Source organism: Podarcis tiliguerta (assembly GCF_965153285.1).
Source record: "Podarcis tiliguerta genome assembly, chromosome: 13".
NCBI classification, from domain to species: domain Eukaryota; kingdom Metazoa; phylum Chordata; class Lepidosauria; order Squamata; family Lacertidae; genus Podarcis; species Podarcis tiliguerta.
Genome location: NC_139546.1, coordinates 48752566 through 48766719, shown reverse-complemented (window position 1 = coordinate 48766719; position 14154 = coordinate 48752566). Strand labels below are relative to the sequence as shown.

General features: G+C 48.4%; 1 protein-coding gene across 5 annotated transcripts in view; it reads left to right on the top strand.

Moving 5' to 3' along the window:
- The window catches only part of PER1 (period circadian regulator 1), a 37645-nt gene that overhangs the window by 6012 nt on the left and 17479 nt on the right, over nt 1-14154 (top strand). The window contains exons 2-8 of one of the 5 annotated variants that reach the window (XM_083409369.1): nt 5237-5428; nt 10165-10634; nt 10793-10891; nt 11324-11478; nt 11945-12066; nt 12652-12853; nt 13199-13250. In XM_083409369.1, the coding sequence (XP_083265495.1) occupies nt 10369-10634; nt 10793-10891; nt 11324-11478; nt 11945-12066; nt 12652-12853; nt 13199-13250 (896 nt within the window). In that variant the 5' untranslated portion in view covers nt 5237-5428; nt 10165-10368. Of the gene's footprint in view, nt 1-5100; nt 5429-10164; nt 10635-10792; nt 10892-11323; nt 11479-11944; nt 12067-12651; nt 12854-13198; nt 13677-14154 lie in introns of those variants that run through there. The other 4 variants (XM_083409372.1, XM_083409371.1, XM_083409370.1 and 1 more) reach the window with 4 other exon arrangements.

The following is a 14154-nucleotide window of genomic DNA, read 5'->3' as shown; positions in this document are numbered from 1 at the left end:
CTCAGGACCAGGACTTGTGGTCCTTTGGCCACATGTTCCTGAGACAGGGAAGAGGGGGGCAAGTGTGGGAAAATCCTGGGGCAAAGGGGCACAAGCTTGAGGAAGGCTACGTTAAGCAGGATGGGTTACTGTAGCTGCTGTCCTGCTTAAGCGTTATTGCAGGACGTATGCAATAGTTCCCTCTAGTGGCAGTTAAATGATTAACCACAACATGCATTCCAGTGCACTTCAAAGTTGCTCAATTAGTGCCAATGCATATTTTATAGGGAACTCAATGGCTATATTATTGACACTGTAAAACAAAGACATATCTGCACGATTAGTCAAGGCAGCCTTTCAAATAGGTCAACACAAGTTACTAGCCAACGCAATTTTCTGTTAGCCCATCTCTCAAAACATCCCAGTGTGAGTAATTCTGTGTGCTGAAATGGGGTGAAAGGCACTTTCCTTACTTGGGCTCTGAAGGACTTCCTATTTCCCACAGTAGACTGGTTCTTTGCAAGCCTGAATCCCTGGTTATCTTTAAGCAGGCTCCTGTTTACCTGTAACTGTAAAGGGAAGAAAAGTCCACTATCCCTTCCACTCTCTACCTCAGCCTTCATGAGACCCTCTTTTGACTTATTCAGGGGCCAAGCCATTCTGTCCCTACACTGCAGGGTCCATCCGTCCGCCCGCCCGCCCCCCCTCCAGCTGAACCCCTGGCTTGCACTTTTGTTTCAAGTGGGCTCATTATACAGCAGTCATTTCCTCCCTGTCCCGTTCAGTGGTTTGCTGAATCAGTCTCTCTTGTCCCTCTTACAGGCAGCTGCATTAAAGGGCTTCCTGATTCTGAATAGCTTTTCCCTGATTGCAGCTGAGCACAGGCTTTTTCCTATACTTCCCGGCGGGGTTTTTTTTTAACCCCAGCCAACTCTCCTGGATATTTGGGGCATGTGTTACTGGCTGCAATAGAGCAAAAAGTCAGAAGTCTGACTTCTCTTCATCCTCTCTGGCTCCCCACCTGTCTGTTGGAAGCTTATTTTATTACCCATGTTTTCCATCCTCTTTGACATATAGAGCATGTGAGCACTGTGAAACTGAGCAGTGGTTTTATCTCCATTTATGTTTTTTCAATGCTGGGTGTTTCTCTCTCTACCTGATGAAGAGTTCTGTAAAATCTGAAACACTGCAGCAAGGGACAGAAATGTCTACCTTTTAAAACTTTTTATTTGGAAGTACATTTTCTCCTAAATGATTTCAAGAATCAGTCGGCTGCTCATGGAGCAGAAATGCAATTTCCCCCGGAATAGCCCCAGGGATAAAGAAATATTTATTAAAATTATATCCTGCCCTTCCTCCCAAAGGGGCCCAGGCTGGCAAACAACAAGCGATAAAACAATAAAGCGTTAAAATATCATCTTTAAAATCCCCACCTTGGCAGATTTTGCAGAGTACGTTTCCTCTGGTCAGTCTAGTTCCCCTCTTCAGCAGTTGGTAATGCCTTCCTTTGAATGAGTGGCTACGCAGGAGGGCTCTCTATCCACCCAGTAAGAAAGAGGTCAGCGAGAGGCCCAGGGCACTCGTGGGTGCGCATTAGAGGACCAATGGAGAGTGCAATTACCGCTGGCGCTTTGTGGCTTCGGGCGTAAGGAATGAGAGAATAGAGAGAGGGAGCCATTGGGGGGTCCCACTGTTGAGGATTACAAAAGGCGGCTACAATGCCAGGCAGAGGTCCTTTGTTCGGAGAGCATAACGCTGATGCTTGTGTGTGTTTGTTCCTTTGTATCCGGAGGGGGAAACGGGCCACCAGAGGCCTGCTTTGCTCCCTTCCTGACCATGTGTCGACGCAAGAATGGATAATTCAGGCTAAACAAAGGCGAGTGGAAAATTACATCCGCTGAGCCTTTATCTCCCTGGCTGCAGCTGGAGACCTGCGGGGCGGTGGTGTGTGTTTTACGGTGCCTCGGTTGAAGCTTTCAGGCTAAAGACGCTGGAAAAATTTAAGAGCCCTCTTTAGCGTGCTAGCAGGAACAGACATATATGACGTTTAAAAAAGCTCTTATTGAATGGCTGACATTGTGTATGCTGATGTCACACTCACTGGTGTTCCATGTGTTCATGCTCACCAATTTTCTGTATGGAAGAGAGCCCAGGCACTGAGTCTCTCTAGGGCAGGCTTTGCCAACCTGGTGCCCTCATTGGCAAAGGCTTCCCTAGGGCAATAAAACAGCTGTCAGTGATCCAGTAGCACACGCCCTTGAAAGCACTGCACTGGGCCAGAGCTCTGTGTAGGTCTGGCACATGTTGAGCCTATGTGTCTGCAGGTTGCCCCTGTTGTTTCCAGTGTGGGGTAGGGGGAGTTCCACAAGCGCACGAACGGAGCACAGACTTCAAAAACAAACAAACTTACTGTTTGCATTCAATAGCAACATTTTAGGGCTTCAGCTGGCAACTGTGTTGCATGTAGTTAAGAGACAAAAGCATTCTGATTTATGCTTCTCCCCATATCTTAACCCAAGGAAATCACTGATATAGGCTGGGGGTCGGGCGTGACCCTCCCCCCAACCCATGAATAGTTCAAGCCGCTCTGAATTTTAGCTTTCAGTTTTGAATAGTCTTTAGCAATTTTACTGCAGGGATGATTCTGGCAAAAAGTTCATTAAGCACTTAAACTGCCTCCACCTTCATGGCCAGTGAATGCAAAAGCTGAGAAAGTACCAAGTCCCCATTTTTACTTTTTTGCAATAATATATTTATTGATTAGGCTACCTGCATTTATTTTCTGGGCATTCTGCAATTATTCTTTGCACCCCTTGAGTCCCACTGCAACTTGTTTCTGGCTGTCAGCGCCCTCTTGCAGCGCCCTTTTAATACCCAAACCTTGTAGGCGCAGCACTAATACAAGCACATTCAGGCAGCTCTCCCGGGTGGCATAACAATTACGCAAAATAAACTATTACATAACGTATAAATCAAGGCATCAGTACAGGAACATGAGCAGGAGACACCCTGTCCAGAAATATTCGAGAACAGAAGAAATTATCATAAAGTTTTTTTAAAGCAACTATTTAGACACAGAAATTATTACGCTAGTTGCTTTCCATTGTTGGCAAAAAGGATGTGAGATTGTTTTGTGAGAGTTTTCAGGGCAGCAAGGGGCAGAGTTATGTCATGCTTGGATATAGCTGCTCTCCTTGCTTGCTTGTGGTGAAGAAGAATCTGCTCCAGGTGACTAGGTATGGCAGACTCTGTTCTTTTAAATTTTTGTTCGTAACAGCTGTAAATAAGCAGGCCTATTTGTGGGTGAGCAGGCTAGTAAATCTAGTAACATTGGTTGAATGTTCAGTGGTACTTACTGAATTTTCTGCCTGCCAGAGAGCTATGGGAGGCATAGGAGCCACAATAGCCCATTTCAAGTTTCAGGGAGCAAGGGGTGCATTTTAAGCTGTACAGTACTACGAATCCTTGGTTGACAGCCAAAACAAGAGGCATACTGGAGATGAGGGGGGAGGAGGAAGAGGGACCTGGCAGCCTTTCTGTTTTGCATGTTATCTGCTAACAAAATACTGATCCCTCTGGCAGCTGGCAGGCTGCCTGGGGCAGAAAAAGGCATCTGCTGCAGTGGCCTTATCACCAGAAAGTAAGGAAGTGTGATGGCCAGATAATACAGCCAGAGTCAATATTTTATGTGCCCCATGCTGGCTTCTAGCATTTGTGCCCAGCACCTCACTGCACCAGGTGTTTGTGCTACTAAATGGAAAAGCAATAATATTTGTTGTGATCAATGAACTATGAAGTGCTGTTTGATTTTCTTTCTTAGTTGTGTTTTTTTTAAAAATAATGTTTTATTTGCACATTTAACAAATGGGAAAGGGAAAAGAGGGTTATAAATAAAATAAAATTTAGAAAAGGAATATTTCCTGTTTGAATTGTGAGTGTAATCCTTCTGCCCCTTCATTTGAGTTTTTGGGTTTCCTTCCAGTTCCACAAAAACCGAAACACCCTTTGAATATTGAAAGTCCAGGTGAAACAACTTGGCACTGAGCATCAGCTGGGCACGGAACTGTAATGTTGCCCACTCAGCACTCTGTGAGTGAAGGGAGAGGCCTCAGGGCTGGGTCCATCTGGCCCTTAGCTCTATCTTTCTGGTCCTCAGTACTCTTGCCAGGCCACACCCAGTGATACCATAGCTAGCGGCTTGGGGCGGTGCATGCACCCTGCACATGCGTGCTGCACATGGAGGGATGAGACACCTGCAGGGTCAGGGCGAGGTGCTGCAGGACGAGGCAGGGCATGCCAGAATCCCAGTGCCTGAGCCCCGTTGCACTCTGGCGCCCTGCAGGCCCGCATTGCTTTTTTTTCAGCCGTGTGGAGCCTGAGGGGGAAGCTATGGGCGGAAGCAAGCGCCATGCTGCCCTTTCAGGCATTGTGGAGCCTGGAGGTGCCCGAGCCATTGCATCACCCCCAGGAGAGATGTGGGGCCCAGTACCCCCCCCCACTGCACCTCTGGCCACACCTCTCCTCAGCACCCTCATTGAATGCTTTGGCTTGGCTGAAACGATCTTTGAGCCTTTCCCTTGCCTGGGTGGAAAGTTATGTGCATGATTGTGCACAACGAACTTTGCGTGGCTGCAATGTAGCCTGCTGTACAAAAGGTGCGAGAGCCACACTTCATTTCTCATGCTTTTTTGTTTTTTTTTTTGCCTGTTGCTCCACCCACCATGGGGGCTCCAAAACAAAAAGGGGAACAGCAATGGAAAAGCAGGCACAGAATAGGCCTGGAGCTTGGTGCCAGCATGACAACGCAGAGCTGATTCAGGAAGCGCTATTGTGTGCTTTAATTTGTGTGCATGGCTCTAAATAGCAACCCACCCGCATGGTAGCTGAGCGCCTTCAAATAGACTCTTCACGCTGGGGCTGAGCATCCGTCTTCCGGCCCTTACTGGCATTTATTTGCGCTCTAATCTCCCCCCCCCCCTTTCCCCAAGCACAGTCCCTGGATGAATAACAAACCCGTTGCTGGTGATTATGCAGTCAGAATTCTGCGGCCCCATTGGCTCTGCCAGCCAGCCAATGGCAGCCTCCCAGGCCCTGCTGGTAGCAGCACCTCGGTACACGTGCGGAGTGTTTAACTGGGTTGCTGACATCACTGGGCTCCTGGCCAGAGCTACTCCGCCTGCCTGCCTGCCTGGTTACACAGTGGGCTGCTACAGACTCTGCTGAGAAGGGAAGGCTAACCAGGCTCTGCTGCCCACAGTGTGCCGTGCTGCCACAACTCAGCCGTGCTCCCCGCTCTGCTCTCTGGAGGAGGGTCAGCCGTAGGATGTGTTGGATCAGCAGCGGAGTTGCCAGGGGCTGGTCAAGGGTAACAGGAGCGCAGTTTTCCCCGTCTCAGGCTTGTGTCGGCTAATAGCTCCAGAGAAGCAGGACCTTCTAACTTGCAGCACTGGTGAGTAACTTAAAAGGGTGGCATATAAATAATGAGTTGTTATTGTTGTTGTTGTTATTATTATTATTATTATTATTATTATTACTATTAGCGATACCGGGCATGCTCCCCCCCACTTTAAACCCTCTTCTCAAAGGGGTCTCCATCTACTCTTTCCCTGCACTGCTTGGCAAAGTCTAGGCATTGCCCTGGCAGCTCCAGTGTGATGACGGCAGCGGCTGCTCCCACGGCTCCATCACGTGGGGCTCTTTGGGAACGGAATGTTCTCTCTGTGTGTTTTCTTTCGAAAGAGGCTTCGTAATGTGGCTGGCAGTGGGGGTGGGGAAGGGAAGAGGAACACGGGCTGCACACGCTTTGGCATGTGCTTGAGGCGGAAGGGGGAGTGTCTTCCTTTCTCTTTCTCTCTGCAAGGCAGGGAATTTCTGGGCAACTTTGGGGGAGGCTGCAGTAGGGCAGTCTTTCTAGGTGGCTGGTGGCTCTGCAATCACCTCTCTTCTGTTCTATGTGTGCCACAGCCAAGGGTGTGAGCTTGGGCAGATTTCTAGACTGCAGATGAGGAGGGTAGGGTGGGGGTATTGGAAGGAACGGCTTTTCTGCATGCCTCTTGGGGGGGTGCCTGTCTGCTGTTTTTCCAGCTGATGGAAACCCCCACTTGAAAGCAAGTCATTCCATGGGGCCAACCTGTAAGCCAGCAGTTTCTGATTTCTTCCCTTTTTTGCATGGTTGGGGGAGCAGGGAGGGAAAGAGAGAGAGTGTGTGTTTGTGGGAAGTTGGGAGGAGAAAATGGGTATTTGGGTCACTTAATACAAGGGGGAAAGGGGGTGTGTGGGGACCATGATATCATAATCTCAAATGGGACTGTCTCTGCGTTGGTGCTTGTTTATGGGTTTCACTGCTACCACAGTCTTGAAACCCCTTGCAGGAGTTTCTGCAAAGTCCTGATGACAGCTTAGGAGTCGCTTTGTGGGATAGGCAGTCTCCAAGGGTGTGCGGCTTGTCCACTGCCACTTTCCCTCCCTCCTCTGACGTCAGTGCAGCTTTCTTTGATATGCAAGCGCTCTAGTTTTTGAAACTGCGCGATTCGAACCATAAACCTCTTTTTAAAAAACTGCTCAGTCAACCTTACCGCTGCTTGCAGCAGTCTATTTTTATTTCGTTCGGCAAATGGGATATAACAGCAAACTGCAGGCGTTTGCAGCATTGTTTTGGCATGCACCACACTGTGCAAATCTTTTATTGGCACGGCACCAGAGCTGATCCCACAATGCCACATGCTTAGATACACTTTCTCCCCCTTCTTTGCAAAATAAAAAATCACATTATTTTATTTATTTGCTAACTATCACTTTGGAGGCCTAAAGTAAAAACCCTTCCAGTTTTACAAAACTTTATTTCCTGGCCACCTGAGTATTGCCACAAGCAACCAGGAAAATGGCTATGTAAAGGCTTCCTTGTTACTCTTAGGACACATGTGATAGAAAACGAACTAAAGGTTTCTTCCCCCCAACCTCTCCTGTGCATTTTTGGGGCAGGGCTTTCTGGCTGCCTAGTTGCTGATTGTTTCACAAGCCCCTCCTCCTTATACCTTTTTAAGAGCAACTTGTTCTGCATTCATGATCAGGCAGTGACGGTTACCTCTTTGCTATTATAACAAGCTTTCCCTGCTGATTTCTGCATGTCTGCCACCTGTTGAAAGATGCAGAAGCTAACCAGGTTGTCTGTAAAACCGGCAATGCAACATTTCTGAATTTTTCTTGGGAAATTGTGACGAGGAGAAAAGGAGGAAAACAGGTGGGATGACTCCACCGCACAAATGTGGAAGTTACAACCAAAGGGTGAAAAAAAGATCTACTTTGGGCAGGAGGATTGTCTTGCCATGCGGTATGAACCTCCAGAGCAGGCTTTTGCCCACGGAAGCTTATGCCATATGTAGTTAACTTGGCACGGGACATTTCATGTTGCAGTTCAACAGGCCAATCATGCTACTTGCCTTGAAGTATAAACAGTAATCCAGCCACTTCCAAATCAGTTTCGTAAATTGAAGAGCCGTGTGCATCTACTGTCATCCTATGGGGCTGTATTCTAGGGAAATGTGTTTGGTCTCACTGTTAAGATTACATGTTTCACAGAACTCTTAAGCACAGGAGCAAAGAGTTCTGTAATGCTCAAAAGTTGGCACTTAAACCTGTATTGGCCTTCTCCAGGTGTTCTGGGCAGCAGCTCCCATTAGCACCTCCCTACTGGCTGGGAATGGAGTCCAAAAGACCAGGTTGGGGGAAGGCTGACCTGTGTAATCATAGCCTCTTCTGGATGTTCGTTGAGATGCCAAACTTTGTGGTTCTGAATCATCATCCCTAGTCACACCTTCATTGGAACTATGGGAGTTTTGTTGTTCTGAAATTTGTGGGATGTAAAGCTGTGGCCTTGAGCACTGCTACTTAAAATTAAGCCATGGTGGGGAACATTTGCAAAGAACATGATTTTCTTAAAAAATGTGTGAAGAGGAAGCGGCTGGCGTAACTGCATTTGTAATCCTCCAACATTTGCTTTATTCATCTGCCAGGACCCTGAGCTCTGGGTCCTGTGTTCCTGCGGTGACCCTATGGAATGTTGCACTCTTTGTTCCTAGGGTCTCAGGTTATAGCAGATGAATAATAATAATAGAAAAAAAGGATCACCGCCTCCTTCTTTATTTAGTATGTTTTGTTTCTTCCTTTTAAAAAATGCTTTCTCAAGCCAGGATCAGTGACTAAAACCTCTGTTAGCGGAGATGGTGGGAAAATGCTGATTAGATCTGGTCTTTCTTTCGCTTGGTTTTACTGACTTTAGGGAGAGTGGGGTGTGAATCTCCCCTTTGTAATTAAGACTAAAGATAGCAAGCATGCAGAATTAGAAGAGCTAAATATAGTTTGGCTAAAGGACATTAGTCAGCCTGGTAAATGGACCTCCCTGAGTGATAGAAGCCCAGGGGGTGGGGGGGAGGGGGAAAGAGCAGAGGACATTCTAATATATATATATATATATAGACCTCTGACTTAAATACGCACAAAAGAGCTTAGGTGCAATGAAATATCTGCTGCTGCTTAGTTGACTAAAAATCTTACTTTGCTGCTGGGCGAAGGAAGCTACAGCTGTTGCTATGCCAACCCCTTTTGAATGTTTCCAGTTGTGTCTAGCAATTTAGCATGGTCAGAGGGGGCTAAATTGTGCTGATAATATGATTAGCTAACCCCATAGAACTGAGGCAGTCTGATCCACTGCGTGATCATTGTCTGTAGTACCCTTTAAAAAATAATCTGGGTGTTGCGTGTCAGTGTTCATAATTCTTCTCAGTCCCCGTCCGCACCATGCTGTTCACTTTTTTGGAGGCAAGGACTGGTGAAGGTGGGAGTCAAACAGAGGAAACAGTTTCCAGACTCTGTTTATGGTTTCTGATCCCAGAGAAAGGGAAACATTTGATTCTGTAATAATTTTCCAAAACAGTTAAAGCATCCTTTCTCCTTTGCTACTAAGCTTAAACAAAACGCCACTGTAACCAAAATTGGTTAAGGCAGACGAACCCTTGTACACATTCATTATCCACTACCACTGTTGTGGATGTAGCACCATTGATGTATATTTATGTTTTACAGGGAACAGAAGCAAAACCAACAAATATGTAAAACCAAAGCAGTCCCTGCCCCAAAGAGCTTTACACCTAGTGATGCTTTCTCTGAGGCCACTCAGTGAGCTCATGAATGAGGAAGGATTTAGAACTTGTATCTCCAATTAGAACCAGTCCCAGCTTCTTCCCTGCCCATGAGTACTACTTCCCAGTAGCCCTTCAAAGCCTGTTGTATGAATTACTGTATTTTAAATGCCTGAAAACTAATCCCTGGCATCTTGTGCTTGGTAGAGGCTTGCCACTCTTGATTCTGTAGGGAAAGAAGGATGTTCTGGGCCTTGACTGCGCTTCCCCTTCAGCCTGGGCTTTCATCTTGACTGTCTTTTCTTCTTTCTTTTCTCCTCTAAACATTATTTCCAGAAGGCAGCAATGTTGGCACAAGGTCACATAAGCCTTAATTTCCCTGGAAGCCTAGAAAGCCACCCCACACCCGCGCTCGGATATCGGGACCCACAGCAAAGGGTTGGGGCTGTGCGGAACAAACAATGCTTGGGATTTCCAGATTGAAGAGAGGGGGTCAGAACTAGGAGGGGTGAATGAAAGCGTTTTCAGGAACTCCTTGCCGTTTCTTAATTATCCAGGGCACTAACCTGAATAAAGGGGTCTGTAATGCTCTAGAGCACCTTCCTCCCCCCCTTCCAAGAAGGACCGTGGTGCTCATCCAGCCACCAGATGTTCACGTATCCAAGCACCCGAAGGGCAGAGCTGCCTAGTTTATATAAAAGCAGAGGAGGGCTTCTGATACTGGACCAGATAATCCGCTATAAGCCCTATTACCTAATACTGTGTTTTGGTTTGAGGCTCAAACAGCTGCCATTTGACACTTACTGAGTATCATGGCAAAGAGATCCCGCTACCTGGGGGATCCACGCGGCAGAGGAGGCAATCTAGTGTGTAGCTTTTCCAAGGGCCGTCTAGTATATTTGGTTCAGTATAGAGAAGTGATCCCTCTCACTTTCTCTAACATAGGCCTTAGAGGGTTGCTTTATATTTGACATACCTCTGAATCCAGATTTCTCGTTGAATCAGTTTTTATAACACTTCATTTTGTCTCTCTCCCTCCCTCCAATAGGTGTCCCCTAAGACTCTCTCAACTCTGATCAAATCCATCCAGCAAGACACAGGCCATAGAGGAATCCTCTTTGACCAGTGCTTCTCCTTTTTTGGGAAGAAAAACAAAAGCTTTGTTGTTGCCTTAGCAGCTGTGGAAGTCCCAACCTTTTTCTCACCGCTGACCCCAGTTCCCCAAGGAGGCGTCCATGTCCCAGAATCAGTAATGAGTGCTGGCTGTGAGCCGGGGCAGAGCCCTTTCGAGGGTGGTGGTAGTAGTGGCGGTGGCAGCGGAGGTGGTGGGGCTGGAGCCCCACGGAGAACCCGAGCCCAGCGTGGGGGCGAAGCCCAGGGCCAGACCAGCGATGACATGGATGTCAACAGCAATGGCTCCAGTGGCAATGAGTCGCATGGTGACTCCCACAGCAGCTCCCACAGCAGTGGCAATGGCAAAGACTCAGCCCTCCTGGAAACCACCGAAAGCAACAAGAGGTAAGGCAGTGATCGGGGTTGCAAAGGTGTGGTAAAGTGGTCTCTTGTGGGACCGACTTGGGCTAGTCCATTCTGATGCAAACTTTCGAATTTCATAGAATGTTTTTGTTTGCTGCCCAAGCAAGCTAAACTCATCTGTCCCCCTCATCTCTCTGCAGCTCCAACTCCCAAAGCCCATCTCCTCCCAGCAGCTCAGTGGCCTACAGCCTTCTCAGTGCAAGCTCTGAGCAAGACAACCCATCGACCAGCGGCTGTAGGTAAGCAAGGACAGGGCAGGAGGAACATACTTGGGTTGGCACGTGGGGAACAAAAGTCCAGTAAAATGCTTCAAAATTGACAGCTGAAATGAGTTTTCTGAAAACTCATGGCCGTTTCTGAGAGCTCTTTCCTGGGATAACGCATAACGAAGAGGGGGAATTCTGTCACACAAGAGCCATAAAATCAATTGGGGAAAAGGGGGGGGGGGAGCCATTTTGTATGTGGCTTTTAGTCAAAATCGATATGTTTTACTTCCTTTAAAAATACAACAACTGGCCAAGTTATTTTGAGTTGGTTCCATTTCCATTGGGCACTTGGAAAAAGATGCGCCGTCAGTTCAGCCAATCAGTGCAACCCCCTCCCCAAAGGAGCTCTGTCTGCTTTTTGCAGCTGACTTAACCCCTCTTTGTGTGTTCCTTGTGCCACTGCAGCAGTGAACAGTCTGCCCGTGTGAAGACTCAGAAGGAGCTCATGAAGGCCCTGAAGGAGATGAAGATCCGGCTGCCCTCCGAGAAGCGCAGCAAGGGGAAGTCAGGGACTCTGGCCACCCTGCAGTATGCACTGTCCTGTGTGAAACAGGTGCAAGGTACGTTCTGTGACCTTTGTGTGTGTGTGTGTGTGTGTGTCTGTATTTATGCTTTGCTGACTTTGCTGTAAACCACAGCAGCACAGACTTATTTGCCAGCTGCCCCAGTAAAGGTCCCATTCTCACCCAGCCCCTCAAATTCTTCCCCTTATTTGAGCCAGAAACCCCTGCCAGGAGTCTAGAGTTACTGAGGCACAAAGGGCCGTGGGCAGGCGCTTCTTTTATGTGTCCCTGTTGGCATGACGAGCACAGTAATTTCCATGTGGTTTGCCCAGTGTGTTGTGCCTGTGGGCTTTTGTGTAAGGGCGATGCGCCTGGTTTTCTCTCCCACAAGAGTGTGGGTCCAGGTGCGATCCTGTAGAATAAAAGTGCCCAGCTGGTCACACGTAAAGCGAGGGCCTTTTGCCTTTCAGAGCTCTCTAGATCTCTTGTTAACATGCTCCTCCTCTTCCTTCCCCCTTTCCAGCCAGCCAGGATTACTACCAGCAGTGGACCATTGATGACAACCAGCCCTGCAATCTGGACATGTCCACCTACACTGTTGAGGAGCTGGAAAGCATCACCTCAGAATACACTCTCAAGAACCCAGTGAGTATTCTGCCTTGTTCGTCACACCCCAGGCCTTTCCTTCTCGTTGTTCATTTCGCCGCGGCCGCCAGAGAGATCTTGCCTCTCGTTAAAGAAGTGCTCTTGACTGGCTTTCCAGTGTGCACGCCTGCTTCCCCAGTGCTTTCAGCATGGACACAGCAATCCAGCTGGGTGCTGCTAGCCTCAATATCTCCATGCGTATTTAAGGACCAAGCTGAACCCAGCACTCTGTCTTCCTTAGCAGAGGCCAGCCTAAAGCTTCCAGGCACCTCTTGAGCAGGGCTCAAAGGCAGTGGCCTTTCCCTGTTCTGTGTTCGCAGCATTTGGTAATTCCAGATCAGCAGCCTTTGAGCTGCCATGGCTGGCAGCCTCTTGTAGGCCTGGCCCACTCCCTATTGGCCTAACCCTTTTGAAAACAGCTGTCAAGACTAGAATCCACCTTGAGAACAAGCTTTCCCTTCTCCCCAGCTGTTGTGGCTTTGACGGATACCAACAATGCCTTCACCTCCTCCTTGAGTGGGGAGACCACACCCATAAAACAGCTGCCATTCCCCAACCTTAACCCTGCTGCTTTTGCTCTCAAAGGACACATTCTCAGTGGCCGTCTCTTTCACCACGGGGAAGATCGTCTACATCTCAGATCAGGCAGCCTTCATCCTGCGCTGCAAGAAGGATGTCTTCAAGGGGGCCAAGTTTGCAGAGTTCCTGGCGCCGCAAGATGTCAGCATCTTCTATGGGTCCACAGCGCCGTACCACCTGCCCTCCTGGAGCGCCTGCACCTCTGCCAGTAAGTGTTCTGGCTGGCTGGGGCTGATGGGATTTGTAGTCCGGAACACCCAGAGGGCCCCTGATTGGCGCAGGCAGCTTTAGAGAATTGGGCTAATCCAAAGTGACAGGGGTGTTCGTTTTTTAAAGTTCCTCCCCCCCCCCCAATGGTACCTTTACGTCCTTTGCGGTGGCTGAGAAATCCTCTTGCATCTCGCCTCAGGTTTTAAAAAGAAGCTTGCCGGTTTCTGAAGCAGCTAAGAACTTGGGCTCATGTAAGGAACTGAGCAAAGGGCCAGATTCCAGCTTGCTGCAGTTCTTAGCTAATCCTTCATCTGCCCCTTTCTCCCTCCTTCCCTCTTTGCAGCTGCAGCTGCCATGGATTACACCAAAGAGAAATCGGTCTTTTGTCGTATCAGGTGAGTTTTGTCTTCATCAGATTTTGAGGGAGGGGAAGGGAGCTGGGCTAAGTGGATGGAATGGTGGAGACCGATTCCAGGAAGTGGTTCCTAAATGAGGGTTCCTGGCATCTGTACGGGCTGTTCAGCAGGAGACTCCATCCTGAAATGAACCTGCCTGATCCTTGTAGACCAAAGTCCTTGCTGTCTTTTCCCGCAGGGCAAACAGTCGCTAGTTTGAGCTGCATTGCCTTCTTATAGTCCCCCTTGAAAGTGTAGGCAATGTGGGTCCTGAGGTCCTGGCAGAGGTTGCTTGTACAAGCAGCACAAATCTGATGACAACCTTCAGGTGTGTCCAAAAGAACCAGGACCTGTGCCTCTTGTGTTTTGAAGATCGCAGCATTTGAATTTTTCGAAGACGGAGAGAGAACGCTGCCCCCCCCCCCGGTCATTTTCATCCAAGGCTTTCTTGAGGGGTGAGGGGACAGAAAGGGGGGGGGGGGCTTTTTAAAATCTCACCAAATAGGAGAGCAAGAGAACAGTGCCTTTTTCAGCCATGTGGAGCAAGGCTCAGGGCTCCCATTTCATCCTCTACGTGTGTCTGTGTTTTTACCCTCCACCCCAAGTGGTGTTCTCCCTACAATTTGACGTGTGTGAATCACGTGGTCGGCCTCACATGTCGTCCGTGTCTCCTTGCTTAGCCTGAAGAATGACTGTGTTCCTTGGCAGGTTTCAACTCATTTAATGCGCTCGTGGGTTGGCCTATATCCCCCTTTCAAAGGGAGAAGGATGCAGTTTGCTTTGGATGGGGGGGGGGGGGAGAATTTTGCATCTACCCACTCCAGTTCCTTGCTCCGCGCACGCTTTCAGAGTTAGACCCAAACCAGTGAGCCACAAGCAAGGAATGTGTTGTGCAACAGGAAAG